Source organism: Vulpes vulpes, chromosome 8, assembly GCF_048418805.1.
Source record: "Vulpes vulpes isolate BD-2025 chromosome 8, VulVul3, whole genome shotgun sequence".
NCBI lineage: Eukaryota > Metazoa > Chordata > Mammalia > Carnivora > Canidae > Vulpes > Vulpes vulpes.
The window spans coordinates 76,665,188-76,690,882 of NC_132787.1; the positions used below are offsets into that span (position 1 = coordinate 76,665,188).

The 25,695-nt window shown below is 38.2% G+C and overlaps 2 protein-coding genes, 1 long non-coding RNA gene and 1 other non-coding gene across 6 annotated transcripts in view; 2 read left to right on the top strand and 2 right to left on the bottom strand.

Annotated features, from left to right (window-relative positions):
- The first annotated feature begins 1,450 nt into the window (after nucleotides 1-1,450).
- MTLN (mitoregulin) lies at nucleotides 1,451-2,423 on the top strand. Its single transcript, XM_025994345.2, has 2 exons — nucleotides 1,451-1,766; nucleotides 2,327-2,423. The coding sequence occupies exon 1, from the start codon at nucleotides 1,467-1,469 to the stop codon at nucleotides 1,635-1,637; it is 171 nt and encodes a 56-aa protein (XP_025850130.2). The 5' UTR covers nucleotides 1,451-1,466; the 3' UTR covers nucleotides 1,638-1,766; nucleotides 2,327-2,423.
- LOC140600000 (uncharacterized) lies at nucleotides 2,366-7,049 on the bottom strand. Its single transcript, XR_012003141.1, has 2 exons — nucleotides 6,903-7,049; nucleotides 2,366-2,614 (listed from the first exon to the last, which is right to left on the bottom strand). It is a non-coding gene; the product is annotated as an uncharacterized lncRNA (long non-coding RNA).
- Nucleotides 5,275-5,381, bottom strand: LOC112916907 (U6 spliceosomal RNA). The gene has a single exon (XR_003234367.2). It is a non-coding gene; the product is annotated as a U6 spliceosomal RNA (small nuclear RNA).
- A 1-nt stretch (nucleotide 7,050) lies between the features above and the next one.
- The window catches only part of NPHP1 (nephrocystin 1), a 59,690-nt gene continuing 41,045 nt past the window's right edge, over nucleotides 7,051-25,695 (top strand). Inside the window, exons 1-8 of one of the 3 annotated variants that reach the window (XM_025994342.2) lie at nucleotides 7,051-7,331; nucleotides 9,895-9,968; nucleotides 14,306-14,366; nucleotides 15,605-15,729; nucleotides 20,988-21,231; nucleotides 21,533-21,634; nucleotides 25,127-25,230; nucleotides 25,561-25,603. In XM_025994342.2, the coding sequence (XP_025850127.1) occupies nucleotides 7,263-7,331; nucleotides 9,895-9,968; nucleotides 14,306-14,366; nucleotides 15,605-15,729; nucleotides 20,988-21,231; nucleotides 21,533-21,634; nucleotides 25,127-25,230; nucleotides 25,561-25,603 (822 nt within the window). In that variant the 5' untranslated portion in view covers nucleotides 7,051-7,262. The remainder of the gene's footprint in view (nucleotides 7,332-9,894; nucleotides 9,969-14,305; nucleotides 14,367-15,604; nucleotides 15,730-20,987; nucleotides 21,232-21,532; nucleotides 21,635-25,126; nucleotides 25,231-25,560; nucleotides 25,604-25,695) is intronic. The other 2 variants (XM_025994344.2, XM_072767164.1) reach the window with 2 other exon arrangements.

Sequence of the window (25,695 nt, forward strand, 5' to 3'; positions counted from 1 at the left end):
TGGGCTGTAGATCTGAAGGCTCCAGCTTTTTGCTAGCTATTGGCTGGAGGCATCCTGCTGTTTCTAGAGGCCAGCTGCAGTCCTTAACTACATGAGCTCCTTCAACATGTCCATTCACTTCATCAAGCCCACAAGGAGAGTCATCAGTCTGTTGAAAAGAAGTTATATAGCATAAAGGAGGGGCGCCTGAGTGGCTCAGGCGGTTAAGCATCTGCCTCAACTCAGGGCCTGCTCCCAGAGTCCTGGATCAAGCCCCGAATCCCAGCTCAACAGAGAGTCTGCTTCTCCCTTTCCCTCTGCCCCTCCTCTTGCTTGTGCTTGCTTTCTTTCTTTCTCTGTCAAATAAATAAAACTAAAAACTTAAAAAAAAAAAAAAACAACCATAAAGGAATTCCAGGAGGGACATCCCAGCACCTTTATTAGGTAGAAGCGGGTGACAGGTTAAGCCCACACTTGAGTAGGAGAAATTAACACAAAATCATCAACATTGGGAAGTGGAAATCATGGGGGGCCACGTCAGGGTCTGTCCACCATAATGACTTCCATCACTAGAATTTTTCACCAACGCAACCATTCTGACCCAGTGTTAGGTCTGCCCTCTGGACTTCGCTGTCCACCACTGTATTCACAGGCCCCACATGTAACCAGTGTGATGAAGAAGTGAATTTTGAACTCCTTTTAAAACTTTAATGAATTTATAAACCAACTTTGGTTTGCAATAAAACCCTGAAAAATAAAAAATAAAATTGAATGAATTCAAATTTAAAACTGAAACTCGACTCAGTTATTGGAGAAATCTTTATGTGTCTTTGGAACAACCTGGGTATATGAATCTAATTCTTTTTTTTTTTTTTTTTTTTGAATCTAATTCTTCAACGGACTTTTATGAAATCTAGTTACCAATCTAGTATCTCCACGGAAAATTAGTGTTCGCACGGCGATATGCTGTCGTTATAAAAATCACCAGATTTCAAAGACTCGGTATTTAAAAAAAAGAGAATTTTTTTAAAAATCTCATTTTTATATTGATTACGTGTTGAAATGATAACATCCTGTATCTACTGGGCTGAACAAGATATATCATGAAAAATACTTTTGCTGTTGTTTATTTTTAACTGGGTCACCAGTAAATGGAGAGTCACACAAGCGGCTCGCATTCTCCCGCTGAGAAAGCACGAGGAGGCGCGGGGCTCGCACGGAGCTCGGAAGGGCACACCATCAGAGCTGCCAACAGGGCGAGACCAACGCCGAACGAGCCTCACGCCCGCGGCTCCCGCCCAGCGCGGCCAGCCTCGGGGAGCAGGTGAGCCGCACGGAGCCCAGGGCTTGGAGCCCGCGCGCCGCGGGACGAGCTGCGCGCATGCGCGCCGCGCCGAGCCGCGCTCCGCTCCGCCCCGCCCGGGAACGCGGGGCGCCTTTTGACCCCGCCGCCGCGCCGTAGGTCGCGCTGCACGCCGCCGGCTGCCATGGCGGACGTGTCCGAGAGGACGCTGCAGCTGTCTGTGCTGGTGGCCTTCGCGTCCGGGGTGCTCGTGGGCTGGCAGGCGAACCGGCTGCGGAGGCGCTACCTGGACTGGAGGAAGCGGAGGCTGCAGGACAAGCTGGCGACGACTCAGAAGAAGCTGGACCTGGCCTGAGACCCCGCGCTGTCGGCCCCCGCGCGCCCGTCTCGCCTCGTCCACGCTGGGGCTCCGGCGGGGCTCGGGCGGGAGCCGGGCGAGCCTCACGCTCGCCGCCTGCAGCGCCTTGCTCGTTTGGGAGAGTCGGTGAGCGGTACTTACGGTGCGGGGACTAAAGGGAGACGTTGGGGGCGGGAGCGCCTGTGGATGCCGCATAGGAGTTAACTTCCCCCCCAGACACCCAAAGAGGAGGTTTTGTTTTCCCCAGGACTTGCACTGGTATCCTAGTTTAGTTCAGTGCGTGCCTTTAGCGGGAATGTCTTACCACGGGCAGCATTGTTGCACCTTGACATTAAACTTCAAAAAGTAAATACTGGAAAGAAGGAAAGGAAGAAAGGTGAGGTATTCCTGCCACCCTCTACCCCCTTATCATTCTTTTTGATGATATCCCTGGTAGACAGTGTACATCTTCGCATTCATGTTTTGTGATCTCCAGTCAATTCTTTCGTTGTTGGCAGCCTGGTTCCAGTGGCCTGGAAGTTAGGGACCTTGCACCTAGTGATAGCATCACAGCTGTGAAAATTTAATTATCTGTTCTTAGTGTAACTATGGATAATAGCTTATGGTTCATAGCTTAACTCCGCAATAGAATAATTTGAAGTTGACGATTATGTATTTGATTGTTTTCTCTTTTCTGTTTCCAACAGTTTGTCGAAGATGGACATAGAGCACTGGACACATCTAACTTCTTTTGCACTTTATGAATCAATTTTATTTTCAAAATAAAAAAAAATTTTAAACATCTTTGAATCTTCTATTAAAAGGAAAGGAGTATCTTGCCTACCAATAAGTTTACCACATCAAAAGATCTGGATTCTCAAGACTGACCTATTAGTGTTTTTGAGCAGGTATCTTCTTTCTATGCCAGTTCCTTGGTACAACCGCAAAGCAGATGGCCTAGGGATCATTATGAATCCTTCTGGCTGTTAGTGAACCTGTTAAGGAAAGCAAGGCGCTGTGTAAAAATAACTGGGTTAAGAATATACAAAGCTGTATATGCCCCAAGCATAGAGTGACAACATACTCCAGTTATTACTGGCAAAAATTTCATTTATGTCATTGTAGAATATGTATTAAGGGAAAAACCCACTTGACTAGAACTTAGTGATAAATTCCAACTATTATCTAAAAATCAAGAGTAGGTGGCTAAGTCCTTGGTTATTTTTTATTTGCAAGAGGTGTTCTCTGTAACACTGTCCTTGCTCATTCTTATTAATTTTGTGTCTCAGCACATTTAGCAGCAGTTCCATATTAACATAAAATTCAGGAAAGTTGTTTCCACACAAAGTTTTTAAGTATTTTTTCCTTTTCAGTGGGGCCATTATGCTTCATTACTTCTAACTCCTGTTTTCATTCTGTAAATGCAGGAACTAAAGTGCTAGTTCTTAGAGCTCATCCCATCTGGACTGCAGTTTGCTTACCAACTATATGAGAAGATAAAGGCCATTAGGTGGGAACTCCCTCATTGTTCTTCCTCTTAATAGCTTTGTTGAGGGAAGTGATTTTCAACAAGGCTGCACAATATATAATCACCGAGAGAGTTTTAAAAATACTGATCTCTGCATGCCACTGCTCACAGATTTTTTTTTAAAGGATTTTATTTATTCATGAGACACAGAGAGAGAGAGAGAGAGGCAGAGACACAGGCAGAGGGAGGAGCAGGCTCCACGCAGGGAGCCTGACATGGGATAGTGGGATCGAGTCCCCGGGTCTCCAGGATCATGCCCTGGACTGAAGGCGGCGCTAAACCACTGAGCCACCAAGGCTGCTCTGCTCACAGATTTTATGTAGTTTTGGATGTGCCTGGGCACTGGGATTTTTAAAGCTCTGCAGGTGACTGTATGCCCAGCAGAGGTTCACTGGTTTTGAGGCTTTATCTCATTAGCTTTCCTTTCTCAGAAGAGAAGATGCACATGTCTCTTCCAAGGCTGACTCCTCTGTGGCCTCAGTTTAATTCTGCATCTTACCCCTACCATATCCCCTCCCCACAAGGACCTTGCCTATTCTCTACTACACCATTTCTATCTAGCATCTACAGTCTCTCCCTGCTTTCCCTCTACAAATATGCACAGATCTTGACTAAAACCATCATTTGCCTATTAGAAAAAGTGGTCCACTATTCCTTCTGTTATGCCCATTAACCTGCTGCAGTCTGCTCTCTGCACTCCCCCCCCCCCAGCCATTGTTATCTAATAGCCATTTCTGAATACTTAATTTTCACCTCCAGAGTATTTGATGCCAGTTTCTCCTTTGAAATTCTTCCCACACTTCCCTAATAATTTAAAACTTTCCTGTGTTTCCTGACTTTTATCACTGCTTCCTTTTCCAAGTTTCTTAAACTTCAGTCTTTGGTCCTCTGCTCTGTCCTTGCCTTTTGATTACCCAGCCAAATCTTGAGATTTCTTCAGTCCAAAAAGTGGTTTTATTAAAGCATCGGGAGAGGACCTGTGGGCCAGAAGAGCTGCACTTGGGTTGTGAGAAGCGGTGGTTATATAATTTCAAGTTGGCAGGGATAGCCTAAGTCTCTAAGGAATTTTGGAAACAAGGTTTCCACAACCTTGAGGGGGTTAGCTCTTGTTAGGAAAAGATAATTTATTATTGTTTAGTAAAAACTCAGTCATGAGACCCTTCAGATGAGTGATAATGCTTACAGGATGATTGTCAACTTGTATCTTGGAGATACAAGTAGAGATAATGGAAGTTTCCAAAGAAATTTTTCTATGTTAGAGTAGACTCAAAGGATCCTGGGGGTCAGGCTATGATTGCTTTTTGCCCTCCACAAAGTATTAATAATACATCCAGGTAGCTGAGTTTCTAGAGGAAGGTCACTGCCTGTTTGAAGGACAATGGGCTGTAGGTAGTAAGGAAATTTAGTTTTCTTTTTTGCCTTTGCCCCATCACTTTGATTCTCAAAATGACATCAAAGGTTAACAAGAAGTAACTGACTACTGTTAAGATGACTATGCTGAGCATTACAAATCAAAAGAACTGTAAATTAATAAAAAAGGCAGTTAGCTGAGGATAATCTCATGCCTTATAGCACACTGAATACTTCAATAGTATTTCTTAGCCTTAAATGTGCACATGAAACACTGGGGTAATATTAAAATACAGGTTCCGATTCTGTAGTTCTGTGGTGGGTCTGAGGATATGGATTTCTAACAAGCTCCTAGGTGATGTTGATGATGCTGATCTAAGACTCAAAAGGAATAAATGGTTATAACCAGGATATGGAAAATGTATAAAATTAAAATTATCTTTCCACTTAAGGTGAAGACGAGGAGTAAGCTTTTTTGCATCCTTCCTCATTGTTCATATATATATACACACACGTAGGGGTTTTATTTTTACCAACATAGAATTATACTATATTCATGACCCTGCAATTTTTCATATAAAATATGGAAATCCTTATAAGTCAGATATAGAATATTTTGTCTAATTTATAGATGTATATTTATAGATGTATATTTAAAATAAATAAAGATTTCATAAAATAGATTTTGCTTGCCTCTTATAATAACAAGTACTGATTTATTAATCCATTTAAAGATACAGCAGTCCTTTCTCATTTGTTGTTACAAACGTTTTTAAAAAAAATATTGAATACTTCATGAATTTGCATGTCCCCCTTGTGCAGGGAACATGCTAATCTTTGTATCATTCCAATTTTAGCATATGTTAGCATATGTGCTGCACAACTGAGCCCTGTTACAAATCTTTTAAAAAAAATTTTATTAGAGAAAACGCACGCGTGTGCACACACAAGTGGAGGAGAGAGACAGAGGGAGAGGGAGAAACAGACTCCCTGCTGAGCAGAGACCCAGACATGACTCTGGGCTGTATCTTAGGACTCTGGGATCATGACTTGAGCTACCCAGGCGCCTCTGTTACAAATTTTTTTTTAATGAAAATACCATCTGGTTAGTTAAGTGAATTTTTAAGTATCATGAGTCATAATGGACAAGTTAATTCAAAATAAAGACATGAACTACAAAACAGATAATACCAAGTGTTGTTGTCAAGGATATGAAGAACAAAAACCCATATAGGCAGAGTAAATCAGTACAACTTTGGGAAAATAGGCAATATCTACTAAAGCTGAACATAAAACATGCCCTGTAGCCTAGCATTGTGTACATGTTTGTACTAGGTATAGATGTAATAGCACTGTTTATAACAGCCCTATACTGGAAACTATCCACATGTCCAGCAACAGCAGAATGAATGAGTATCACACCCTGAAATACCAGAGAGCAATGACAATTGAACAAATTAGAACTACACCAATGATAGAGGTATGTCTCACAAACATGTTGAGTGAAAAAAGCCCAACAAGCCAGTACATACTGCATGATTTCATTGTACAGTTTTAAAAGAAGCAAAACAAATTGTTGTTAGAAGTTAGGATAGTGTTTACTTTTGGCCTAAGGGGTGGGTAGGGATTAGGAGGGGAAGATTATTTAGGGTGCTGGTAATGTTCTGTATCCCAATCTGGGTGATGTGACATGGTGTATTCAATGCGAACATTCAGTTAGGTGGACACTTGCTTGTCACGTTTCTCTATGTATATTTGGAAAAAACAGTATACAAAATTAAGTAGCATAGTAGTTGGGCCTATAGAATCAACCTGTTTGTTTACTGACGTGCATTCATTTACATTAGTGTAGTTCGTCATTTGAAAAGTGAACTCTCATCATGATCATTTTTATTCGGTGTAGTGCAAAGTTTGGGAATTGGGACTTAAAGGATTCAGTACCATCTGGGAAAATGTTATTATAATCTCCGGGAGAGGAGATATGAAATGGAGATCATAATTATTTGTTCACATACTTGTTGAACAAAATCACCATCCACAGAACTCAGGATGGACAACGTGACAATGTGCAAAACTAAAGTGAAATGGAAACAGCGGTACCCCAAATGGCAAAGAATTAAAAACTGTCCTTTCAGGGGCACCTGGGTGGCTCAGTGGTTGAGCATCTGCCTCTGGCTCAGGTCGTGATCCCGGGATCCTGGGATCGAGTCCCGCATCAGGGTCCCTGCATGGAGCCTGCTTCTCCCTATGCCTGTCTCTCTCGCTCGCTCGCTCTCTGTTTCTCATGAATAAATAAATAAAATCTTTAAAAACACACACACCAGTCCTTTCAAGTGAGAATATGCGGTCACATAGGAAAGCTATCCTTGCAGTTAACTTAAGAACTTAAGAAGCTTAAATTGTACCTTAAGATGAGTTCAGCAAAGCTGGCATCAGAAAATAAATGCCATAATCCCGAGAACCCCGGCGGTGGTGGCGTGGGACTCCCGAAGTACTGTGGGACATGTAGTTTCCACGCCGTTGAGCATTCTCTGCCACCTTCACCCCAATCCTGCGGGTTGGCCAGTAGGGGAGGACTGATCTGAGAGCCCAGGACCTGCGGGGTGGCTACTGCGACAGACGACGACCTCCACGGTCCTCTTCCATCCGTCCCCCACGCCCCCGCCGCCGGGCCGCGAGGCGGGCGCGCCATGATTGCGTCACCTTCCCACGCCGCCCCTGGTTTCCCTGGCGACGGGTGAGCGCTGAGCGCCGAGGCGAGGGAGATGCTGGCTGGGCGGCAGAGCAATCGTCTGCAGGCCCTGCAGCGCCGCAGTCAGGAATTGAAGCTACAGGTATCGTCTGGCTGCCCAGCCGGGGCCTGGGCAGCACTAGGTGGCCTGGGTTCTGGCGGCGGGCGAGATCTGGGGTGCACCCTAATCCTGGGAGCCTACCCCAACCCACCCACGTACCTTCCCGAGTTATAGTCATCCCGGCACTAACCCTGATTCTAACCCTTCCGGCTCCTAAGCCCATCCCTGGGGAAACTGAGCCTCCGGAAAATCGTGAGCATAGACTAAGCGCCTGCTCCCTCTCTTCTCAATCTCCATCCTAGCAACTCCTTTAACCCACCTCACCTCCCAAATCTAAAACAATAACCTTTCCAACCATCTCTGCGCCTTTTGCTTTCTCCATGCCTCCTAACCTTTGAGCCGTCTTCCAGTGGAGGCTATTTTTGCTTCACATGAACTCAAACGAAAAAGGTATCAAAGAATAGTCCTAATATGTAAGAAAAATATTAGGATCCGATAAATTAGCCAAGGACATGAACCAAAGAAGAAGTACAAAGAAGTCATAAACATGAGAAAAGTTAACTTAAAAAATAATCAAGTAACTGCCCAGGAAATAAAATATCACAAACATTTAAAAAAATCATAATACTCAGTCCTGGGGAGAGTGTGATGAAACACTTATATACACTGCTCCACTTATATACACTGTACTATAATGTACAACATTTCTGGAAAGCAGTTTGACAAGATGTAGCGAATTAGTCATGCTCCTAGGCTGGGTAATTACATTTCTAGGGATTTACCATACATAATAGTAAAAAAAAAATTATTGGGACAGAATTTAATGTGTAAAAGTGTTCATCACTGTTACTTGGAAAAGGCTGGATATCATTTAAATGATCAATAATAAGGGAATGGATAAATAACTTATGTTGGGATATAATAGTATTAAAATTTTGTGAAAAGAAATTTTCATGTATAGGGAAGATATTTTTGATAAAATGTCAAGTTAGAAAAGGAATATAAAACATAAAATTAAATAGACAATATTTCAGTAAAATTATTTTGTACCTAATATACATAGAAAAAAAGATTGAAGGAAACATCCCAGGATGGTAACTGTGTATGCTAGAATGCTGATGATTATTATGTTTCTCTTAATACATTTTGATGTTTTCATGATTTTGAACACCAAATGTATATGACTTGAAAGAAGAGAAAAAGTAAGTCGTAATTAATGGTTTGTTAATTTATTTTCCAAAATTCTTATTTCGCTTTGCTAATTGTACTTTTTTTGTTTGATCCATTACTAAATAAAATTATTTTCTAGTCTTCAATAGACAAGAAATTTATTGAATGCTTATATTTGTTCCTGTTTTGGACTCTCATTTAAAAACTACAACAATTTGATGGATAAATATTTCATAAGTGATGTTTAGATTTTACGGTGGTGCAATAAAAAGAAAATACTCTTTTGTCAGAAATAAAACTTCGTGAGGTTTTGACTTCAGTGAACTTTGTCTAGGTGCTTAATAAGGTTCTGATTCCGATTTTAAATTTAGTGGGATATTAGGAGAACCAGGAAAGTTTCAGAAGTAAACTACAAAAAACTTACTAAAACAAAAATGAAACAAAACAATAAAAAAGATTAGTTGATCTGAAGAAGACTTGGCCCAGGAGTCTTCTGATAGCCTAAGTATCTGGGAGGGACTCTTTGATAGTGTGACACTTGAAGCAAAAGAAAAAAAGAACAGATTTCCAACTTGGTGTCCATGGACAAGTAATCAAGAACCCATTTGGGTCATACCTGTTATAACTGACTCTGTCTCCAGCTGTCAATTTGTAACTAACACTCAGATGCAAAATAGAAAGAGAAGAAGCTAGTGAATTTTAGTTTCTCTTCTTTCATCCACTTCTTTTTCACATCATCTTTAGAAAAGAACATATGAGTATGTTGTTATTACATATGTAAATGTGTATTTACATATTTATTTTGGGGTACATTGGCAAAGTTACAGGTAGTGTTTGGAAAACGCTAAGTCAAGGCGTAAGATACAAGAATGAAGATAAACTTGTGACATAATCATAGAATACTACTGAGCAGTATGAAGGAATAAACTAATGATTGTATATGGCAGTATCTCAAGAACATGCTATGTGAAAGGATGACACAAAAGAGTTCATCCTTTCTGGGGTATTGGTAATTTTCTGTATGTATATAGGGGTTAGAGTTATATGGGTTATAATTTCTTATAATTTGCCAAAATTTAGCAAATGTATATTTAAGATATGTGCATTTCATTGTATGTAAATTTTACACTGACATTGAACTTTCATTAGTGGTATCTGTGGTGCATCAATTATGAGGATTACAGTTTACTTCAAAATACATAAAAAATAAGACAAATGGATGAATGAATGGATCAAAAAGGTGTAAGTAAAATGTTAATGGTAGAATCTAGGTAGTGGTTATATGGAAGCTCACTGTGAAATTTAATTCTTTACATACTTCGTTGTATGTTTAAAAGTGTTCGTTGTGAGATATTGGAAAAAAAGAATTAAAATTTTATTTCCTGAGGTTATATGGTACTTAACAATATATTCTAACAGTCTCTATTTATTGTAGGTTGGTAGCTTGCTTTCTGAGAGTCAATTGAAAGGAGCTCTAGATGCCAGTAAACGGAGAAATATTTACCAAAGGTAAATTACATACTTAATTATATTAGCTATCCAGATACAATACTTACATTTCAGTGGGCAGTATTTATAGCATAGAAATTGTCTGAGATGTTATTTCTTTCCTTTTTTATGGACAATTCCTAAAAAGACAGAATAATAATGGAAATTAATACTAAGATAACAATGAATGAAATTTTCCAAAATTTATTTTAAAATATTTCTTGCAATTATCTGTATTTCCCAGGTCTAAATAGTGGAATGATTAAATAGAGAATTACAAAAGTTAAAAAGCAGCAATTTACATTTATTCTCTACTCTGCATGTTCCAAGCAGTGTGGTCCACACTCTTAAAACCTCTTTCCTGATTAATTTTCACAATAACACCATGAGATACTTTTTAACATAGTTGAGAAAATTAAGGTTCCCACAGTGGTTTGTTAACATGTCTACCATGTTAACATGGTTAGTCATGTCTACCATGACTTTGCTAGAGGACATTAAAGTGGGCCGGCAATAAACATATTTGAAGACTGCTGAGAAATGTGAAATTCAGTCAAGGAAAAGAGAATTTCACTGCAGTCTCATTGGAATTGGAGGCATTGATCCATTTGAATCAAATGAAAAAATTATATCATGATATAACTTGGATCTAAAAAAAATTAAACTAAACCTGAAGGTTATGGACTTGGCTTTTGTGACAGCAACTATAAAAACTGTTCAGTGCCAACATAGTGGCTGAGGCAGAATTATGGTAGATCTTTGTCCTACTGTAGCCTCGGATCCTGGGATCTGGTCAGAAAACTCTTATTAGCAGTTTTGCCTTACTTGGGATGGTGACCTTAACTCCCTTGACATAGGAAAACTATTCTTTCAGAGGGTATGTTTTGTTCTGTTTTGACTTCTTTAATCCCTAGGAGAGATCAAATTTAAATCAAGTTTAAAATTACATGGACATGATGAACTAAATCGAATTAGTCTATTCATACTTTCATATTCAATTTAGGACATCATTAAGATAATCTGTATGCTTTGGGTATTTAAAACAGTACATAACATTCAAAGGAACATGCAATTCATTTTATTAGTTTAAATGATTCACTTGAACCATTTGAAAAAAATTTACTTACTTTAGGCATTCAAAGTGCTAAAAAGCAAAATAAAATTTAACTGAATTTTAAAATGTTGAAGGGAACTTAATTAGCTGCATTTATTAGGATTGATTAAGAAATTCAGTTCACATTGAGATAATCAAATAATAAAGAAAAAGTGAAAGTGATTATACTTGCTTTACTAGATTTTCAAATAGAATAAGATTTATAGGCTAAATTTGAAGTCCCAGGAAAAACTAGGTTTTAAAATTTTATTTTAATAAATGATAATTATTTTTAAACCCACATAACCATAAATAGTCTTCTTCGTGTATAAAAAGATCGCCATCATAGTCATTTAAAAATTCTCATGGACACTTGTATGTTTGAAAACATCAACCCCTATGTTTCATTAATTGGCTTGTTATACAGTAAAAATTATTTATCTTAAACCTTTGAAGACATTGTCAGGTTTCTTTGTACTCAGTAGTGTGAATAAGTTTGATGATTGTTCCTTTATAATTGACCTGTTTGGGGCTTGTCTCTTCAGTCTTGCTGTTTTGAAATTTCATCCTGCTAAATGCTCAGTGGGTCTTTCCAACTAGAAATTCTTGTCCCTCATGAGCTTCTGGGAAATTTCTTTTACCAAAAGATCTTTTTATTTATTTATTTTTTTACTTCTGTTTGTCTATTTCTTCCTGAAACACCTTTGCATCAGGTATTGAACATCCTGGACTCTTCTTTGTAGTCTCCTATCTCCCCATTAAAAGTTTTTGTTTCTCTGTCTTTTTGTTCACACGTGGAAGGTTCTCTTGTCTTCCATTCCTCTGGATGCCAATGATTTATTTATTTAATTTTAGTTAGTCTTAAATTGAACTTCATGTTGCTGGTTTTCTTTATTATATCTGGTGGTCTTTGGGTTATCCATTTTTATTTAAGAATGAGGGAGTAGTTTGATTATTCCAGACAGCAGTCCAGGATTCTTATGCTGTTGTAGGTATAGGTCTTTTTCCTACATTATTACCCCTTGAGTGAGAATGAAGTTCTTTGTACATGGGCAGGGTTTTTCGGGGGGGGCTAGGAACTAGCTGTTGGGCCGAGGAGTGCCCAATGCCAAAATAGAGCGGGCCTTAATCCTGGTGTATGGGGAACTTATTTGGCAACTATAATTCTCCCCAGGTCATTCATTAATTGTACTTTTTAGAGACAATCCTCTGGTAAGGTGGGAGAACAGAGGGAGGTAAGATAAGAGAAAAGGGGATGCTAGCTGGCTCAGATTTTCTGTGAACAGACTTTTTTAAAAGGCAGACTTCTTATAAAAGGGCGTTAATTAAATCTAAACTTAATCAGTATCTTTACTCTCTCCCTAGATACTATCTATAAAGCTCTTAGGTTGCCTTAAGATTGATTGCTTTTATAGTTTAGATATTATGGATATCATTTAATTAATATAATGTAATGTAACATAATATGTAAAGCAAATCCCAGCCATTGTGGATGTCTTCACCTGTAGAACTTCATAATACATTCATTCCCTTAGACACATTTTAATTACCCCTCCCTCCTCAGTCCTTCCCACCTGCTGACCCAAATCATGGTGTTCACTGCCTGGTGGATCTTGTCCCTTTTAGAGACTTCTTACTTTCTTTTTAGAAGAACACATTTCTACCTTTTTTCCATTCGACAGAAATATTTTGAAATGTCTTTCTGACAGGTGGTCCCTCTTTCACTCTCCTACATTCAGGGTTTATTACCTTTTAAGATGTTTTAATCATTTTTTGTGGGGTCTCAGGAGGTGGTGAAGATGAGCACGTACTTGAGTTTTTATCCTGACCCAGAAATCTTAAAATATCTGAACAGTTTGAGGATTTTAGTAATGTTCTAGATACAAAGGAGATCATTTTAATAAACTGTTTGTTTTATAGTTTTCTTCTCTGGCTCTTAAGTGAAATTTTCGAGTCTAAGTTTTAGTTAGGATTCTTTTGGTCTGCGTAACAGGGTACCTATTAAAATTAGTGGCTCTACAGTCTCATTCCACAAAAAGTCTGGAAGTAGGCTCTCTCAGGGTGGATAAGTGGCTCGTGATGTCCTCAACGACCGGCCTTTGCTCTCATCATGCTCTGTCATCCTCATTTAGCCAGTGATGGCTTCCCTCACCTTTACAAAGTCCTCAGGTATCTGTATCTAAAAGCAGAAAGGGCGAAGGATTCTTTAAGTGCTCCACCAGGGAGGATAAAATGGGAGGCAGTGCCCAACATATTTCTTTCATGTTTTGTTGGCCAGTGGTGGGCTGTACACCCACCCTACCTGCAGTAGGGTGTCACTTAAGTGAGCACTTAAGTGTCAGTGTCAATGAGGGGCTGAGCCTGTCAGCATAGATGCAGATTGTGGAAGGGCTTTTGGGTAAGTAACTGGCAGGGTCAGCTATAGTTTGATATTTTCACTTCTTTTCAGTCTCTTTCACAAAGGACTTTTGTCTCCTTTTTTGCTACTTATTTCATTAGTTTCTCTAAGAAAAAAAATTAGCAAACAGCATAAAAAAATATTGACTCAGGTTATTTTTTGAGAAAACATGTGAATTTTGATAACTGTCATTATTAAATATAGCCCATTTCCAGTCATTTTTATACTTCTTATTTGGGTCTAAGCCTTAAGCTACATTTTATGGGCCATCTATGGAATAATTAAAATATTATACCCATCTAGATAGGCCGAGCGAGTTTAAAAGGGGAATGTGCTGTGGTGGGAAAAGACCAGATGCGGAGTCCTAAACTCTGTCTTCGCATGTTGCACCATTGACCAGTTGTGTCCTCTCCTTTGAATCTCACATCCTTCTACTGCAGCAAGAGTTGGTATGAGGCTCAAATGAGGTGGTGCTTGCGCAGTGCCTAGAATTATGCATGATGCACAATGCACTTGGTCGTTATCATCCTTAGGGATGTCTTCTAGACCAGGTCCTAGGTTTATGGAATTTTAGAGCTGGAGAAGCATTTTGAAATCCAATGTTTTCCTTATTTTAGAGATAGGAAACTGAAGCTCAGAGGCACACCAGCTTTCTGAGTCTTCACTGTCCTACCTGAGTACTTTAGAGCATGTGAGGATCACCCAAGCTGGTGGGTGGAAAAGCAGTTACAGGTGAATTGTTTAACATCATTCATACAATAGCTAATTGCCTTGACAGCTTAAAGACTTATGTATGATTTTATAAGGTAACTTTCTAGTCTGACAATAGAACAATTAATACTTTTTTCTTTCTTTTTGAAAATTTAGATGTATCCAGTTAAAACAGGCAATAGATGAAAATAAAAATGCTCTTCAAAAATTAAACAAAGTAAGTATTACAGTTAATGATATTACAAAAAAAAACCTGTTTTTTTTTTTTAATTTTTATTTATGATAGTCATACAGAGAGAGAGAGAGAGGCAGAGACATAGGCAGAGGGAGAAGCAGGCTCCATGCACTGGGAGCCTGATGTGGGATTCGATCCCGGGTCTCCAGGATCGCGCCCTGGGCCAAAGGCAGGCGCCAAACCGCTGCGCCACCCAGGGATCCCAAAACCCTGGTTTTTATACAGTTGTTCTCATCAAGTGGGAATTCATTAGAGTGGGTAAGTCCCTGGATTTGCTTTCATGGTGGTGAAGTCTGTGATCAGTGCCAGTTTGCCCAACTGGCTTACTGAATATGTGCTTTAGAGCAGAAAAGCTGGGGCTCTGAATGCTGAGAAAAGTTCAGCTTTGGTGAATTTACCCAGCATAGAGGACCCAGAAAATCCAAGAAGAAGCTATTTTTATTTTTGTATTGTATAAGTTTTATGTTTTATAGTTTGGAGTTGTTTTAATTTTAATTACTCTCTGGGGAGAGTACATAATCTGGTCATAAGGGTAAGGTGTAGAGAAGCTTCTTGTATCACATGGCAGCTCTAATATCAGTGACTCTGCAGAAATAGGAGAAACTAGGATTAACTCTTGGAAATCCCTTCAGGATCTTCCCTTTTAGTATGAGCCTGAGCTTCAACTAGGTGTCCTGGTCCAGAAACTCACAGAACATTTTAAAGTGGAAGGCATCTAAAAGTCATCTCCCTACCTGCATGTGAGTGTCTGTATTTCAGTGATACAAAACTCTTGAATTTAGAAGGCAGGCTGACCCTAAATTTGAAATCTAATTATCTTGTTTCTCGGGTGAGGAAACTTGAGTCTCCCAAAGGTGAAGCAGCTTTCTTAATGTCTCACTGCCAATAAGTGGCAGAACTTGGGATTGACGCCCATCTTTTTAACTCCAAAGCCTATCTTCTGTCTAGAACCTATCTCTTACTCACTGTAGAGGGTCTGAAATAGCTAGCAAAGAAACTAAACAAAAAACCAACTAATATAACTTTATTTTTAACTTTGGGTTACATTTCAATATAATCTACATTTCTTTTCATTTTATGTCTCTAAGGTAGGCCTAGTCTCATGTTGACATTTACTTTGTCTTCTAGAACTTACCGGAGTGTTATTTCCCTTCTAAAATAAATATAATAGGAAACTGAAATTAAATTTTTCAGTGAAATAAACTTATATTCTCTCATAGGCTGATGAAACTGCACCCATCGGGAACTATAATCAGAAAAAAGAGGAGGAGCACAGTCTTTTGGATAAGCTTACCCACCAACTGCAAGAACTTGCTGTGTCCATAAGTAGAGAAAATATAACTGAGTATGCTTCTTTCCTTCCTTTCTTTCTCTCAGATATTATGTCACCCACATGTTTAATGTTTGACTCAAAATAAAGACATAGTAAGAGTATAGATACAAAGAAATGGTGATAGCAAGTATAATCAGCTGACATTTTATAGCATATAGTACAAAGTCTTAGACTGTATAAAAAATGTAAAGATATAGAAGTCATTACCTCTGTCTTAGGCAATTTATTATCTAGTTGGAGAAACAAAAGAGAGGTCTAAAAAACTCAACAAGTGTTACAAAATAAGGATGCCTTTAATGTTAGTATTGATACATAAAAAGAAATTATTTGGATGGTCTATTTGCTTCCTTTTTCCCTAAATATTCTTTAAAAACTGGAGGCAAAAATATGCATTGTTTTTCTGTTGTGGTATATGTTATTAATAGCCTTTGCAAAGTGGAAAGAAAACTTGATGGTATAAATAAACTCAATTTCTGGAAAGCAAAAAGGAAAAAATTAACTCCTTAGATTCTTCAAGTACTGTTGCCATACTTTCACACTATAGCTTAGGGGAAATGCTAAAGGATGTAGATCCAAGGATTCTAGAGTTCCCACTGATATCTAGTACAAAGTAGCTGGTTTTGGACTTAACCATCCTACCATAAAAACTATAAAATCAAAAACAAAACAAAAACTATAAAATCCAGATAAAATATACAAAACAGCTGGTCGAAGTCATTGAACATCAGCCAATCAGGGCTGATGTCCTTAATACAGGAAAACACAGGGACTAAGGTCTACATTCACCCAGACCCTATCTCTGGGGAAAATTTACAGGCTGTGGTACAGGAAGGTGGATCCTAAACAGGAAGCAGCAGTGTCACTGAGCTCAGGAGGCAGAAATCAAATTTTGGGGGTTCCTAAGGCCATTGGAACTTGTGGAGAGAAAGAAGGGTGTTGCTAGAGACAACTAGGAAAATCTAAATAGATTGCTGGGCTACACAGAGCATGATTCCAGAAGCACTGGCAGGAAGTACCTGCTAAGAGACTGAGAGCTTAAAAGATTTTGGAAGTCAAGCAATCCTGGAGAAATACTGAAATTTGTACCTAGTTAGAGTAATGAGACCTTGGTGAATGCTTCAGGCATTTAGTGGAGATCACAGAAGGCCTTAGTCATGCTGTCATTGTCATTGCTGTATTAGGAGTAATAAAAATACCATAATATTAAGAACTGTGGTCTTAAAGACTGAAGTAGATCTTGTCCAAGCCTATAACCAAACCTTAACAGAAACATGATGATTTAATGGTGTAACGGAATAAGATTCAACACTCTGTAAAGGAAGATGACATAATCCAAAGTCTCTAAATGTCTCATCCACAGTATCCACTTATAAAAGAACTACTAGAAGTACAAAAGAATAATCAGTAATTAAGCAAGAAGGCAGTAAATAAAAGCAGACTTAGATTTGAACTAGAAAAAAAAAGTAGCTGACAGGGACTTCTAAATAATGATTAATTTGTTAAAGTAGAAGAAAAGATGGAAAATTACACCATACACAAAGATAAATTCAAAATGGCTGAAAGAACTAAATGTGAGACAAGAATCCATCAAAATCCTAGAGAACACAGGCAACAACCTTTTTGAACTTGGCCACAACTTCTTGCAGGATACATCTATGAAGGCAAGGGAAACAAAAGCAAAAATGAACTGTTGGGACTTAATCAGGATAAAAAGCTTCTGCGCAGCAAAAAAAAAAAAAAAAAAAGTCAACAAAACTAAAAGACAAACGTACAGAATGGGAGAAGATACTTGCAAATGACATATCAGATAAAAGGCTAGTATCCAAGATCAATAAAGAACTTACTAAACTCAACACCCAAGAAACAAACAAGCCAATCATGAAATGGGCAGAAGACATGAACAGAAATTTCACCAAAGAAGACGTACACATGGACAACAAGCACATGAGAAAATGTTCTGCATCACTTGCCATCAGGAAAATACAAATCAAAACCACAATGAGATACCACCTCACACCAATGAGAATGGTGAAAATTAACAAGACAGGAAACAACAAATGTTGGAGAAGATGTGGAGAAGGGGGAACCCCCTTGCACTGTTGGTGGAAATGCAAACTGGCACAGCCACTCTGGAAAACTGTGTGGAGGTTCCTCAAAGAGTTAAAAATAGAGCTACCCTATGACCCGGCAATTGCACTACTAGGTATTTACCCTAAAGATACAGATGTAGTGAAATGGCAGGACACCAGCACCCCAATGTTCTAGCAGCCATGTCCACAATAGCCAAACTATGGAAGAAGCCACAATGTCCTTCGACAAATGAGTGAATAAAGAAGATGTGGTATAAATATACAATGGGATATTACTCAACCATCAGAAAGGACGAATACCCACCATTTGCTTTGATGTAGATGGAACTGGAGGCTATTATCCTGAGTGAAGTAAGTCAGTCGGAGAAGGACAATCATCATATGGTTTCACTCATATGGGGAATATAAGAAATAGTGAAAGGGATTATAAGGGAAAGGAGGGGAACTGAGTGGGAAAAATCAGAGAGGGAAACAAACCACAAGACACTCCTAACTCAGAAATGAACAAAGGGTTGTGGAAGGGGAGGTCGGTGGGGGGTTGGGATAACTGGGTGATAACTGAGGAGGGCATTTGATGGGATGAGCATTGGGTGTTATACTATATGTTGGCAAATCAAATTTAAATAAAAATAAATGAAAAAATAAAAAAAAAGCTTAAAAAAGAAAAGAGGGATGAAATGGAAAAAAGTGGAATATTTTAAGAAACATCTAACATTGAACATTCTACAACTGTAAAATATCTGATGAGATAATGACTGAGAAATTCCTCAATCTGATTCAATATTGATTCAAAGAGGTGGAAAATGTCTTGTAATAAAGAAAAAAAATAATCAGTAGAAGCTCAGATGACCCAAATGTGAAAATTAGGAAACAAGAACAATTTGAAAACAATTGTTTTCAATTTCTTAAAGAATTTGTTGTAAAAGATGGATAGCTTGGATGGATAAGGAGGAATCAAGCAGAAAGGTGGCAGCTAACAAAATTTATAGCTTTAAATGCATACCTTAGAAAAGAAGAAAAATTGAGAATCAGTTATTGAAGTTTCCAACTTAAGAAAACAAAAGAACAAGAGATTAAACCCAAGGTAAGTAGATAGGAGGAAATAACAGAAATAAGAGCAGAAAACAGTAAATAATAAAAAGACTTACAGTAGATAATATCAACAAAACCGAAAGTTGGCTCTTTGGAAGAATTTATTAAATGGATAACTTCCTAGCAAGACTGATCAAGAAAAGAGAAAGGAAAACAGGAATAAAAACTAATCACTAGGGCAGCCCCCGTGGCTCAGCAGTTTAGCGCCGCCTTCAGCCCAGGGCCTGATCCTGGAGACCCTGGATCAAGTCCCACTTCAGGTTCCCTGCATGGAGCCTGTGTCTCTGCTCCACCCCCACCCCCCTCTGTGTGTGTGTCTCTCATGAATGAATAAATTTTTAAAAATCTTAAAAAAAAAACAAAACTAATCACTAGTGGTCCTACAGAAATTAAAAGGATGCTGTGACGATATTATGAACAACTTTATACCAATACATTTGAAAAACTAGATAATTTCCTTGAGAAATAAAAGGTACCTGATACAAGGTGAACAGAAAACAGTCCTGCTAAAATGTCCTCTAAAGAAGTTGAATGTATAATTAAAAACCTTCCCACAGAATAAAACTGATAGAATTACTGCAAACATTTAAAAAAGAAATAATACTAGTATTACAAAATTTTTATATAGGATATTTCCCAAATCACTTTAAGAGCTTTTGATACCTTTGATATCAAAACCTGACAAGAATATTATATAAGAAAAAAAGAGAGGCCCTTATGAACACATGAACAAACCCGATATAAAATATTAGCAAATAGAATCCAGTGTCATATCAAAATGACAATACAGCATGACTAAGTGGAATTTAATCCAGAATGCAAGGTTACTTTAACGTTCAAAAATTAATAAGTGAAATTCACTCTTTTAGCAGAATGAGAAGAATCATGAATAATCATGTCAAGTTCCCATTATCCTTGGCAACATTTTAGAATAGTTGACTCATTTCTGTTACATTTTTCTATTACATTTAAGATATAAAATATGTGCAAAAGATCTCCTAAAAAAGGAAAAGGGCACATTGAAAATCAATATGACATATTTTATGAATTTTTATTCTTATAGTGTAAAAATTTTGTGGAGCTACTGTTTATGTTTAGGTCATTGTGATATATGAGTGTGTCCTACAACTATTTTTTTAAATAAAATTTTTGTTTATTTGAGCAAGAGAGCAGGAGCAGCAGGGGGTAGGCAGAGGGAGAGAGAGAAGCAGGCTACCCAGTGAGCGAGGCTCAGTGCTGGGCTCCACAATGGCTGGATCCCAAGACCCTGGGACCATGACCTGAGCTGAAGGCAATTGCTTAACTGACTGAGCCACCCAGGCACCCCTCTCCAGACCTAATTTGAAGCCTTTCCTGATCCCCACCCCATGCAGTATAGGTCAAGTGATCCTCTGTGTGTTTTCTTAGTATCCTGTGTATACCTCTAATGTACCTACCAAACCATATTGTAATTATCCACTTTCTAGATTGTCTCACTGTAAGCTCCTTGGGGACAGGGAATTGTTTACCTGGTTTACCTTTGTATCCACTGTGTTTGACATGGACCTGACATACATCATTATCACCGTCATAGCTGACTTCTATTAAAAAACTTGCGACTAGCAGGCACCGTTCTAAACCCCCTGCAAATTTGTAACTCATGTAATCTTCATGACAGTCCTGTGAGACAGATTCTATTATTACCTTCACTTTACCAATGAGAAATGGAAAGCTTAAAAGAAGCTACTCAGCGAGGGGAAGACCGAGCCAGAATGGACATTCAGAGCCTGTGCTCTAACCTCTGTGTTAAAGTGCTCAAGCAGCATTTGCTGAGTAAATGAATCCAAGACTTGAATACAGGTCCCATAGTCTCAGGTCCCTCAGCCTCAAGTCCCGTGCATGCTCTGTCTGTCATATTAACTCCTTCACTGCTCAGTTCCTCAAGTCACATATTGTTAGCTAAATGGTAGAAACCATGAGTTGTGCTTTCTCCTTATTTCCCTTATTTGCCCAGTTCCAAATATGGGCAGGGTCTTCTCTGTGTAGAAGTTATACTTGATTCTTATATGTTATTTCAAGTGATCCTTATCATAGAACTACTTTTCACAGAATCAGGGCACTTACTGAAAGAGAGGATGATAACAAATCTGCTGACGAAGAGGAAGAAGCTGAAGAAGAAGATGAGGAGGAGGAGGAGGAAGAAGAGAGTGAAGAAGGTGGTGGGGAGGAAGAAGAAACAGAAGAGGAAGAGGAAGAGAAACAGGAAAATGAATCCCACCACCCGGCAACAAGTAAAGAATACATTGCCGTTGGAGATTTTACTGCTCAGCAAGCTGGGGATCTTACATTTAAGGTAGAAACAAAACTAAAACCTGACCTAAGGATGAGTTTGCATGCCTGACAAAATAAGAAAACCCTGCCTATTTACCTATATTGCACATGCTTGGTATTGTTTTTAAAGACTCAGTCTGTTTTAACAAAATAAGTAAAAATTATGATTTACAGGTACTAGTCATGTGAAATTATGTTATCAAAGTTACCTGGTAGGAAGATGGTGAAATGCTATTCTGTTTTTGAAAATAGTTTCAGTGGTGATTATTCCTAATTTGGGGGTAAATTTTAATTTAAAATTTTTTACTTTGTTTTGATTTAAGAAAAGGGAAATTCTCCTTATAATTGAAAAAAAACCTGATGGTTGGTGGATAGCTAAGAATGCTAAAGGAAACAAAGGTCTCATTCCCAGAACCTACGTGGAGGTTAGTCTTTATTGTTTATTCTTTCCCTTTTTTCTCTTTTCAAAACTTTTTTCCATTAAAATTTTTTTCAAAACTTGTCTTCATTTTTAATAAAATATTAAGTTGTATTCTTTGATCATTTGGCTAGTGAATGACTTGAGATACAGAATTTACTAAAATTTTAGATGGACAGAGCATGGGAAAAATCTTGTGTGTTAACAGTCCTGGAGACCTATGAAGTGCTGGGATATTTGTAGGTGAGACCTAGGATGTTTGACACAAAGTGCTTTGTGGATTGATACTGTTCATAAAAATCAATAAGTTTATTATTTGTTGTCAAACAAAGCCACAGTTAACTTTGTGTTAACTTCCACTAAAATATGATCCCTTACTAGAATGTACACATACTATATAAGTGTGTTTGAAGCCTATTTTTTAATATTTCATTATATAGCATGGTCACTGTCTTTGCCAATATATATTGATATCTGTCTGGATCAGCGCTATCCAATAGAAAAAGAGTGCAAACTACAAATGTATTTACAATTTTCCCATAACCACTGAGATGTCTTCTTTTTCTGATACCACTTCTAACGTTAATTGTATGATTTTTCTCTAACACCAAATATGTGTCATTTTTCTGTACCAGTTCTCTAAAACCAATCAGGTGTCCAGCAGTTCAACTCAATTCTGACACTAACTCCTGGAGTTAGCATAGACCCCTCAAGCTAAAGGCTCACCCCACTAGCTGCCCTAATTCAGATGCCAGTCACAAGTCCCAGGGGCCACTTGTACTTCTGAGTGACCCCCTGTGAACTCAGTTCCCATATGCCTCCTCAATTTTGGTAATTTGCTAGAGGGACTCACAGAACTCAGGAGAACGCCTTGCTTGTGTTTACCAGTTTATTAGAAAGGCTACAGCTCAGGAACAGCCAAATGGGAGATGTGGCTAGGGCAAGGTATTGGAAGATGGAAGACTCCTTCCATGCCCCCTCTGGGCACCCCCCTCCCAACACTGAGCACAGCACTTATATGTGGTCACCAAGCTGGAAGGCTCCCTATCCCCTGTCTTTTAGAGATTTTTATGGAGGTATTAGGTGTGATTGATTAAGTGATTGGCCATTGGTGATTGAATTCAGTTTCTTGCTCTTTTATGCTCACTGAAGGTGAGAAGGGAGGTAGTGGTGGTGCCCTGAAAGTTCTAACCCTCTAATCACATCATTGGTTCCTTTGCACTCCATTACCTCCCCCCACTCCATTACCTCATTAGCATAAACTCAAGTCTGGTTGAAAGGGGCTTATTATGAATAATATATAAGACACTCCTGGGACGCCTGGGTGGCTCAGCAGTGAGCTCAGAGCATGATCCTCAGATCCTGGGTCAAGGCCCACATCAAGCTCCTTGTATGGAACCTGCTTCTCCCTCTGCCTATGTCTCTGATTCTCTCTCTCTGTTTCTCTCATGAATAAATAAATAAAATACTAAAAAAAAAAAAAAAAGACACTCCTATCACTCAGTAAATTCCAAAAGTTTTAGGAACTCTTGCCAAGAACTGGGAATAAAGATAATATATATATAAATATAAATAAATATATATATTTTTTATTTTACCACATGCATTTTTAAAAAAGGATAAAAACAGGTGACATTATTTTTAATAATCTATATTACTTATATCAAAATACTATCATTTCAATCTATTAATATTTTTAAAATTTTTCTTTTTTTTTAACCAATTCTTCAAATTCCAGTGTGTACTCTACACCTAAATAGCACATCTCAGTTTGAACTAATCACACTTCAAGTAGCAATAAGCCACACATGGCAAATGGCTGCCATATTGCACAGTTCAGGTTTTTTTTTTTTCTTTATTTATTTATGATAGTCACACAGAGAGAGAGAGAGAGAGGCAGAGACACAGGCAGAGGGAGAAGCAGGCTCCATGCACCCGGAGCCCGATGTGGGACTTGATCCTGGGTCTCCAGGATTGTGCCCTGGGCCAAAGGCAGGCGCCAAACCGGTGCGCCACCCAGGGATCCCCCACAGTTCAGGTTTAAATCATCCTTTTCAATGGTAGCATAGTAGTATTCCAATTTCATGTAGATGGACATGTTGTTTCCAACCTATAAGAACTATAAATTATGTTGCATGGAGCTATAGTTAGCTTCTACTAAGAGATACAAAAGGTCCCCCCAAATAGTGGCTTAAATAAGGTAGATGCATATTTCTCTTGTGCATGGAGTAAGTGTAGGGGGAGGCAGTGGTGAAGGCCCCATCTAATATTTTACTCTATACTAAAGTGGGAGTAAGATCTTCCAAGGGCTATCTCTCTCTCTCTCTCTTTTTTTTTCCCAAGGGCTATCTCTTTAGTGTACGTTGGTTGCTAGATCTTCTAATGATTTCAAGAAGCAAAAGAAGGGGAATAAGATGTCTAAAGGCATGAGCTGCTACCTTTTTAAGATGGTTTTCTGGAATTTACACAAAGAACTTCTGGTGGTATCACCTTGATCAGAATTGAGTCTCCTGGTAACATGCAGCTGTAAGGAGGGTTTGGAAAATGTAGACTTTTAGCTAGCTCATTGCTAAAATCAGAAATTCTGTTAGAAAAGAAGTGGTCGAGGTTAAGTGGTAGACAATCAGCAACCTGTGTTGTGATCATTCCACACAGACATCTTTGTAGATTTGTCTGATTTATTCCCCTCAGATAAACTCCTAGGTGCTCGTTGCTAGTTCAAAAGATTTATACCTTTATATTTTGATTTAGTTTGCTATTTTGCCTTTCAGAGAAGTTATATTTATATGTACTCCCACCCCCAGCATGTGAGAATACTTGTTTCCCCATACTATGTGCCAGAGATGGCTGCCACCAATCTTTTTGCCAGTGTGGTAGGCCAAAAGAGGCTCATTGTTGTTTTGATTTATATTCATTGTACTGCTAATAAGATTAAACATCATTTCATACACTTTATGACCATTTCCACATCTTTGTAAATTGCTTTTTTTCAGTTTTTTGACCATTTTTAAAGAGATTTTTTAAAATGTATTGATTTATAAGAGTATTATAAGATTTTCAGAATAAAGGTATTAACTCTTAAAAATCTGTGACAGATATCTTCTTTGTTGACTTTTAGACATGGTTATTTTTTTATGTTGCTAAGTCTGTCAGTGTTTCCATTTATGATTTTTGGTTTGGATATTACAATTGGAAAGGACTTCCCCATCTCAACATTATTTTCTTCTAACACTTATAGTTCTTTTATTTCTATCTTCTTTTTTATTCATTGGAATAAATTCCATCTGGAATTTATTTTGATTAAACTTACTCTCTACCTCTATCATTGTAATCTTTGCAAATAGTGAAGTTATCAACAATGTGTTGGAATCTTTTTCCCACTGATTTTTGATATACCCATTGTATACATTCCCATCTATAGTTGAGCCTTCCTGAAAGTATTTTTATTGGTTGATTTTTGCATTAGGTAAAAAGCATTTCATATTTCAATAATTTTCAGCCCTATAATAAAGAAGAAGGTCAAGACACAAGTGAAGAAGAAGACAGTGAAGAAGATGTAGAAGTGGGAGACCAAACAGCAGGAGGGGAAGAAGTTAAACAAAGGTAAAAGGTGTGAGAGGACAGCACAGTGAGTTTAAGAAAACTCTTTATTTTTCCTATTGTAAATAATTCCAGAATTTCTTGAAACAGAGGCAACTTGGCAATTTGAGAACAGTGCTTTTCATGTTACTGTTTGCTTAAAGATCAGTACTACTTTAATTTCATGATTATTTTTAGTGCATGATCTTATTCTATCTTGGTTTCATTTAGGGACTTCTAAGTTTTTATAACTTATTAACAATTAAGTACTCTGTTCTTTTATTAAGGACACTCCCAAAATGAGTAAATAGGCATGAGCTATCTGTGCACTCACCTTGCTGTTTTGCCCCCCAGAACTGATTCTCACTGGAGCGCTGTCCAAAAAGCTATCTCAGAGGTTGGTATCACCTGTTCTGTTAAAGATGTCATGTTTTGTTACCTAATAGTTCTGATAGAGTACAGATTCCAAACAGACTTTGGAAGATAGCT